Source organism: Hemibagrus wyckioides, linkage group LG29, assembly GCF_019097595.1.
Source record: "Hemibagrus wyckioides isolate EC202008001 linkage group LG29, SWU_Hwy_1.0, whole genome shotgun sequence".
NCBI classification, from domain to species: Eukaryota; Metazoa; Chordata; class Actinopteri; order Siluriformes; family Bagridae; genus Hemibagrus; species Hemibagrus wyckioides.
In genome coordinates, this window is record NC_080738.1 from 7,084,837 (window position 1) to 7,094,810 (window position 9,974).

General features: G+C 42.1%; 1 protein-coding gene across 3 annotated transcripts in view; it reads right to left on the reverse strand.

Annotated features, from left to right (window-relative positions):
- Window positions 1–9,364, reverse strand: part of tll1 (tolloid-like 1) — a 47,267-nt gene extending 37,903 nt beyond the window's left edge. Inside the window, exons 1-2 of one of the 3 annotated variants that reach the window (XM_058385203.1) lie at window positions 9,102–9,357; window positions 6,545–6,916 (exon numbers count right to left, since the gene is read on the reverse strand). In XM_058385203.1, coding sequence (XP_058241186.1) covers window positions 6,545–6,722 — 178 coding nt within the window. In that variant the 5' untranslated portion in view covers window positions 6,723–6,916; window positions 9,102–9,357. Of the gene's footprint in view, window positions 1–6,544; window positions 6,917–9,101 lie in introns of all 3 variants that reach the window. The other 2 variants (XM_058385201.1, XM_058385202.1) reach the window with 2 other exon arrangements.
- Between the last annotated feature and the right edge of the window lie 610 nt (window positions 9,365–9,974).

Here is a 9,974-nt window from a genome sequence, read left to right on the forward strand (position 1 = left end):
ACACACATGCATGGACATGCGCGCACACATAGACACACAGACAAACACACACACATACACACAAACGCACACACACACACATGCACTATAATCATGCAAAACACGACACACAATCTCAGTTTGGAACCATGTATGAAGGGAATAACATAGATGTATGGAAAGGCATATACACACACACACACACACACACACAGACAAACACACACACATACACACAAACACACACACACACACACTATAATCATGCAAAACACGACACACAATCTCAGTTTGCAATCATGTATGAAGGGAATAACATAGATGTATGGAAAGACATATACACACACACACACACACACATGCATGGAAATGTGCGCACACAGACAAACACACACACATACACACAAACGCACACACACACACACACACACACACACACACTATAATCATGCAAAACACGACACACAATCTCAGTTTGCAATCATGTATGAAGGGAATAATATATATGTATGGAAAGGCATATACACACACACACACACACACACATGCATGGACATGCGCGCACACAGACAAACACACACACATACACACAAACGCACACACACACACATGCACTATAATCATGCAAAACACGACACACAATCTCAGTTTGCAATCATGTATGAAGGGAATAATATAGATGTATGGAAAGGCATATACACACACACACACACACACACATGCATGGACATGTGAGCAAACACAGACACACAGACAAACACACACATACACACAAACGCACACACACATACACACAAACGCACACACACAGACATGCATGTACATGCACGCACACAGAGAGACACACATGGACAAACACACACACACACAAATACAGACAGACACACAGCTATACTGAGACACACACAGGTACACTCACACACACACACACACATGCATGCATGCATATGTACACACACACACAGGGACACACATGTATACACACATACACACACACAGGTACACAAGCATACATCCGCATACAAACACACACACAGGTACACATCCATCCATATACACACACACACACAAGCATGTATATACATATACACACACACAGGTACACACGCACAAACACACACAGGTACATACACACGTACGCACACACCCACACACACACACACACAGGTACATATGCATACACACACACACACACACATACACACCCATCAGTCAGTAGCTGGGGTTTGTTTGTGTTATTTTGGGGGGCGTGGTCTGGATTAGCATAAAGTGAAAGGATTGGTTATTGAGCAGTGACAGGGCCATTCTAATTACAATGTCTTAAGATAACAGCAGCAGATAAAGGCGCTGTAATGACTGTTTAATGACTGTGTAATGACTGCAGCCCATTACTGGCCTATTGATACTCATACAGCTTGTTGTCTAAATAAAGACAGTTTCTGTGAAGAAGAAGAAGAAGAAGAAGAAGAAGAAGAAGCAGGACAAAGCTCACAGAGGCTTCTGGAGCGGAGCCGGGTATAGATACAGATCCCAAAGCGCTGTTGGAGAAGCACTCCAGTCCAGTGTGTGTACGCTGTCCAGGACGATTCACCTGGGACGAGCACAGGACAGTGTGTGTGTGTGTGTGCGCGTGTGTGCGTGTTAAAACGCTCACTCAGCTAGCGTTGGCTCTAGCGAGATGCAGATCGAAGGTGTTCGATGGCTCGGTTATTTTTAACGGTCAGCATTTCGCATCACACACACACACACCCACTTTTTTTTGTCGCTGTGTTTACTTTGCAATGCTGCAGCAGTGGCTGCTTCATTGAAATCAGGAAAAATATTGCTACAAAAAAGCAAGATCTGGCTAAGGTGTACATTAATTCTTCCAGTAGGTCATCACAAGGAGATTAACACAAACACGTGTGTGCGTGTGCGTGTGCGCGCGTGTGTGTGTGCATGTGCACGCGCGTGTGTGTGCGCGTGTGTGTGTGAGCAATGATCTAAATAACGCCCGCCCTTTCCCTCAAGTGATTCTCGCAAATATTTTTCAGTTTAGGAAAACAGAGGTCCTCCCTACAACCATCTAATACTCCCACACTTTCCCTCCCCCTACACACACACACACACACACAACGGTTGCTTTTTGATGCTTTAAAGTTGGAAAACAGCTTAACGATTGCAAGTTAACAAACACTGCCAGAACAATGAGACAGCTTCTCAGATTTACAATTACTGTGTAAACATTACAAGCAAGACGACAGCCAGGCAGACGCATGCGGAGACACCGAGAGAGAGGGAGAGGGTGAGAGAGAGGGAGTGAGACAGAGAAAGAGAGAGAGAGAGAGAGAGAGAATGACACAGGAGGAGAGCATTTGAAAAGAGTTTAAGTGTAGACTGCTTTAAACATCTGTTCAGCCAAGAGTGAAGTTTCTCTCTCTCTCTCTCTCTCTCACACACACACACACACACACATACTCTATATCATACACACACACACACACACACACACACACATACTCTATATCATACACACACACACATACTCTATATCATACACACACACACATACTCTATATCATACACACACACACATACTCTATATCATACACACACACACATACTCTATATCATACACACACACACATACTCTATATCATACACACACACATACTCTATATCATACACACACACACACACACATACTCTATATCATACGCACACACACACACACATACTCTATATCATACACACACACACACACACACACACACATACTCTATATCATACACACACACACACACATACTCTATATCATACACACACACATACTCTATATCATACACACACACACACACACACATACTCTATATCATACACACACACACACATACTCTATATCATACACACACACATACTCTATATCATACACACACACACACACACACACATACTCTATATCATACACACACACACATACTCTATATCATACACACACACATACTCTATATCATACACACACACACACACACATACTCTATATCATACACACTATCTTACACACACACACACACACATACTCTATATCATACACACACACATACTCTATATCATACACACACACACACACACATACTCTATATCATACACACACACACACATACTCTATATCATACACACACACACATACTCTATATCATACACACACACACATACTCTATATCATACACACACACATACTCTATATCATACACACACACACACACACATACTCTATATCATACACACACACACACACACATACTCTATATCATACACACACACACACATACTCTATATCATACACACACACACATACTCTATATCATACACACACACATACTCTATATCATACACACACACACACACACATACTCTATATCATACACACACACACACACATACTCTATATCATACACACACACACACATACTCTATATCATACACACACACACATACTCTATATCATACACACACACACACACACATACTCTATATCATACACACACACACACATACTCTATATCATACACACACACATACTCTATATCATACACACACACACACACACATACTCTATATCATACACACACACATACTCTATATCATACACACACACACACACACATACTCTATATCATACACACACACACACATACTCTATATCATACACACACACACATACTCTATATCATACACACACACATACTCTATATCATACACACACACACACACACACACATACTCTATATCATACACACACACACACACACATACTCTATATCATACACACACACATACTCTATATCATATACACACACACACACACACACATACTCTATATCATACACACACACATACTCTATATCATACACACACACACACACACATACTCTATATCATACACACACACACATACTCTATATCATACACACACACACACACACATACTCTATATCATACACACACACATACTCTATATCATATACACACACACACACACACACACTCTATATCATACACACACACATACTCTATATCATACACACACACATACTCTATATCATATACACACACACACACACACACATACTCTATATCATACACACACACACATACTCTATATCATACACACACACACACACACATACTCTATATCATACACACACACACATACTCTATATCATACACACACACACACACACCTATATCATACACACACACATACTCTATATCATATACACACACACACACACACACATACTCTATATCATACACACACACACATACTCTATATCATACACACACACACACACTCTATATCATACACACACACATACTCTATATCATACACACACACATACTCTATATCATATACACACACACACACACACACATACTCTATATCATACACACACACACATACTCTATATCATACACACACACACACACACATACTCTATATCATACACACACACACATACTCTATATCATACACACACACACACACACATACTCTATATCATACACACACACATACTCTATATCATATACACACACACATACTCTATATCATATACACACACACACACACACACATACTCTATATCATACACACACACACACACACATACTCTATATCATACACACACACACACACACATACTCTATATCATACACACACACACATACTCTATATCATACACACACACACACACACATACTCTATATCATACACACACACACATACTCTATATCATACACACACACACATACTCTATATCATACACACACACACACACACACATACTCTATATCATACACACACACACACACACATACTCTATATCATATACACACACACACACACACACATACTCTATATCATACACACACACACATACTCTATATCATACACACACACACACACACATACTCTATATCATACACACACACACATACTCTATATCATACACACACACATACTCTATATCATACACACACACACATACTCTATATCATACACACACACACACACACACATACTCTATATCATACACACACACATACTCTATATCATACACACACACATACTCTATATCATACACACACACACATACTCTATATCATACACACACACACACACACACATACTCTATATCATACACACACACACACACACATACTCTATATCATACACACACACATACTCTATATCATACACACACACACATACTCTATATCATACACACACACACACACACACATACTCTATATCATACACACACACACATACTCTATATCATACACACACACATACTCTATATCATACACACACACACACACACATACTCTATATCATACACACACACACACACACACACACATACTCTATATCATACACACACACACACATACTCTATATCATACACACACACACATACTCTATATCATACACACACACATACTCTATATCATACACACACACACACACACACACACATACTCTATATCATACACACACACACACACACATACTCTATATCATACACACACACACACACACACATACTCTATATCATACACACACACACACATACTCTATATCATACACACACACATACTCTATATCATACACACACACACACACACACACACATACTCTATATCATACACACACACACACACACACACACATACTCTATATCATACACACACACACACACACATACTCTATATCATACACACACACACACACACACACAGTGTTGCCGATGTGTCCAGATGTGTAAAGCTCTCCAGTTGTCTGTCAGTTAAATAACAATGCATGGGCGTTATATTTCATACTTACACACACACACACACACAGCTGTACAGCACTTCCCAGACTCTAGTTTCGACATGACATATACCCTGCGAATGTGTGTGTGTGTGTGTGTTTGTGTGTGTGGTGTGTGTATGGCGCCCAGCAACGGACTGGCATCTCATACAGGGTGTACTCCCTCCTTGTGCCCAGTATTTCTGTGACCATGGCCAGGATAAAGTGCTTACTTAAGACGAATGATTGGATGAATGAATCTGTCAGCCAGCGAAGAGAAAAAAGTCAATTAGTCACACACACACACACACACACACTTAATCTCTGCTGTGCACACTGACAGACAGTGAAGTTTTGCCTGCATCTGCTGTGCTGTCAGGGTGAAGGTGTGTGTGGACAGGTAGAACACGTGGCCTGGGGGGTTTGGTTCGGTGCGCCGGGGGTGAGGTGGACCTGCGCTGGCGCAGCAAGGAAGGAGAACGTCGTCACCGTTCGAAACAAATCCCTACCCGGTCTCACTGACATCACTGCGGCTGCGAAAGATGCAGGACAACAGCAGGCACAAATAAACACCGCACTCACATAATAAAAAACTTTTGTTTTCGGCACGGCAGCAAGAGAAAAAGGATTCTGGGAGGTCTGTGAATGACGTCATCTGTCTGGAAGAATCAGAAAGCTAAATAAAGAAAATATTAATATTAATAATAATAATAATAACTACAACCTTACCAGCTTTGCAGGGATCTTTGTAGTCTATGGTCTCCGTTTTCTCCTCTTCATAATAGTCAAAGCTCTCCTCGTAATCTAAGCAGTTATACACGGACACCTTGCCCCAAAAAGTGAAGCCGGCCAGCAGCAGCGTGATCCAATGCATCTTACTAGTCCGTGCTGAATGCGTGCAGTCCATCGGAAGGGAAGGGGGAAAAAACTGTGCAGGCTCGGAGGGATCGCGCTGCAATTTAGCGGCTCCTGTGGAACCTCATTGGTCCGGTACGACGAGCGGGGCAGGACGGAGCGGGGGCTCGTGCAGGTCTCAGAGGACACACACACACACACTGACGCACACACACACACTCCTGAAGCTCCAGGGGTCAGAGCTCACTGAGAGAGAGAGAGAGAGAGAGAGAGAGAGAGAGAGAGAGAGAGAATTAGTCCACTGAGAATTTGCTGCAGTTATCTAATAACTCTACAGTCTATTAAAAGCATCCTTACATTATGTAAACAATGTAAAAAAAAAAATCAATAAACGAAGATATGCCAGTCCATAAAAGGAGTGACTAGTAAACAATTAGTCTACAGAGGCACAGATTAATTCCTGCAGAATGATTATTAAATGGACGAGCAGTGTGGAAATGTTGTATTATTACTTGCAATAAACCCAAACACCTTTTTTCTTTATCAGTAACTACACATAGCTCAACAATACTACTAACTTATTCATTATTACTAGTATTACTAGCAGTAGTAAGTTTTGTTGCTGTTTCAAAACATGTTCATGTTTTTTAATCAGTGCATGAAAACATGATATATGTTCCTGACAACGCCTTTAAGGAAGTGTCATAATATCTCTGGTCCATCCTTACACTCTTAGACACTGAACTTGAGCCTTTCAATTCAATCTCAAGTCATTTGAAGGCACATACCCTGACCTTAAGGACCAGTTTTAAAGCTTTAGGTCAAAACACACGTAATAAAGCACAAAGCATTTGCATGCTGATCCTGGTTCAGTTGTGTACATTAATAGTGTGTGTGTGTGTTTAAATATGTACATTTGCAATGCACTGAAAGAGAGACAGAGAGAGAGAGAGACTCACATCCTGGCCACTAAAAATCTCGCTGCATGTCCCAATAGTGAAACTTACCTGATGTTGCGCGTGCGTCCGGTATAATTCCCTGAATTCCTTCACAGCTATGGCAAACAGAACCAACGCGCTGTGCACGTGCTGCTCACGGGTCTGCGGCGCGGACATGGCACGCGCTTGTGCGTGTGTGTTTTTTTAAATATATGTATATATATATATATATATATATATATGTAAATACACCTGTGTGTGTGTAAATGTCCGTAATGCTACCTGACCTATTGTGGTCACGGGTGTCTCTCCAACAGGAACAACCGGTTTTTTTGTTTTAGGGAGGGTTAGAGGAGGGGTGGGTGGGAGTGGTGGTGGTTGGGGGGGGGGGGGGGTAACCGAGCCGGTAGCTGTAAAAGTAACACGATGCCTAAAATTTCAGTAATCCTCCTATAAAAGGGCACGCGCACAAGAGGCGTCAGGATGTGAGGTAACTTTCCATGTAGGTGAGAAGGAACCGTTATAAACGCCCAATGGAGCCCTTATTCACCGTGTGCCATTCAACAAACCCCATATTTACCTCTTCATTTGAGGGGGGGCAATAAAGGTGGAGAGAGAGAGAGAGTATTCAGGTGTTCATAAACCACACAGGGACACTTCCTATCTTTCCTTGTCACTCAGGTGCAATCAAGGGCGCATCTTTAGTGCCTTTAGGTACATTTACACCCTATTAACATTTATATCTCGAAATGTTATTAAATCCACAAGAGGTCCGGTTCTTAAGGTCCATCAAATCAGAATTTGCTAATGAGAAGACATGCTAATGCTATATATATATATATATATATATATATATATATATATCTGCCAAGTCCTTTCATAATTGACCGCCATTTTGTCAATTACTCAATTATTATTGTTTGCCGAAAAGCATATTTAAAAAAAAGAAAGAAAAGGCTAATATGACACTTGTGCAGGTATGTGTCCTGTAATCTTTTTCTGTCTTCACAGCAAAGGCAGACTTTTTTTTTCCCTTCATTATTTTTTTTAATATTATAATAAAGCAGGGGGTTTTTCCCTCCGCTAACTAATAAACCCGCAAGTCACCGGAACTCGCACGCGCTCCTCTAACTGGATAAACGCCGTACGGTGCTCAATAATTTTGCCCCGAAAACCCGATTAAAAGTCCAACTTAATGGTTCTTTAAACCTTATGAACAGACTCCAGATGATCTGTTTAATGTCACCAACTCACGCTAGTGCCCGTGTGTGTTAACAAGGAGGGTTATAACTGAGAAGAGACCGAATGCAAAGCGAGCTGCGCCCTCGAAGTGCTGCCATAAAACAAAAAAAAGTAGCATTACTTAAGTAGCTAATACAAAAGAAAGAGGGCTTTTTAGGGATATTTATGAAGCCGGGGTTTACACTACCTTGTTACATTTGAGAGAGATAGAGAGAAAGAGAGAGAGAGAGAGAGAGAGAGAGGCAGCTTACCTCAGGAAAATGCCCTCAGGGTCCTATACGGCTTCAAAGCGCAGGCTCATCCTCCACGACTGTGTGTCTCTCTCTCACAAACTCTTCCCTAGCGCTTCTCCTCCTGCACTCAGTGCTTTTAGCCCGTGCTGTGACTCGGTACCGGGTGTTTGTTTTATTTTTTAGTTTGTTTCCCCCCCCGAACGGGCCCGTTTTTTTTGCCCCCCCCCTGGAGATTAGTGAGCGCGTCTCTCCTGGCTCGCGCGCTCGCTCGCGCACTCGCTCGCTCTCAGCCGCGCGCGCACAGATTAATCCACCACTCTACCCCCTCCCTCCCTCCACCCTCCCCACCCCGTGCTGCTCCGAGGTAGCTGCCTGCTGACGTCACGTCATCAATCCATCAAGCTGTGCGGGGGAGCTGAACTTCACGAGGGAAGCTTTCGGGGCGCGAGACACGAACACGCCGGTGACCGAGATCGTAAATGACAGAAGACGCCAAAGGGGAGGGGGGGGGGGTTTAGTAGCAGCTTAATGCACGCTCAAAAAAAAAATGACGCCACGGGCTAATTTGCATATTCATTGCTACTTTGCCTATTCGTCGTCACGCTTATTTGCGTATCATAACGTCGAACATGAAGGAGTCAGGACGCTGTGCGTAACAGGGTCAGTCAGGGATAAAGCACTGCAGCAGAAAAGGGGGAACGAAAGTGTTTTATTCCTCTTGTGCTTCTTCTTTTTATTGTATTGTTTAAAGTTAGATTTAATGTTGAACCCTGAAGTGTGTACCTCACTCCTCTCTCTCTCCAGAGAGCACGAGGACGCAGGGGGAAAAAACATGCGCCGAAACCTGCTCAGGGTTGAGCTGTGAGGTGGCCATAGGTGCACCAGAGCATC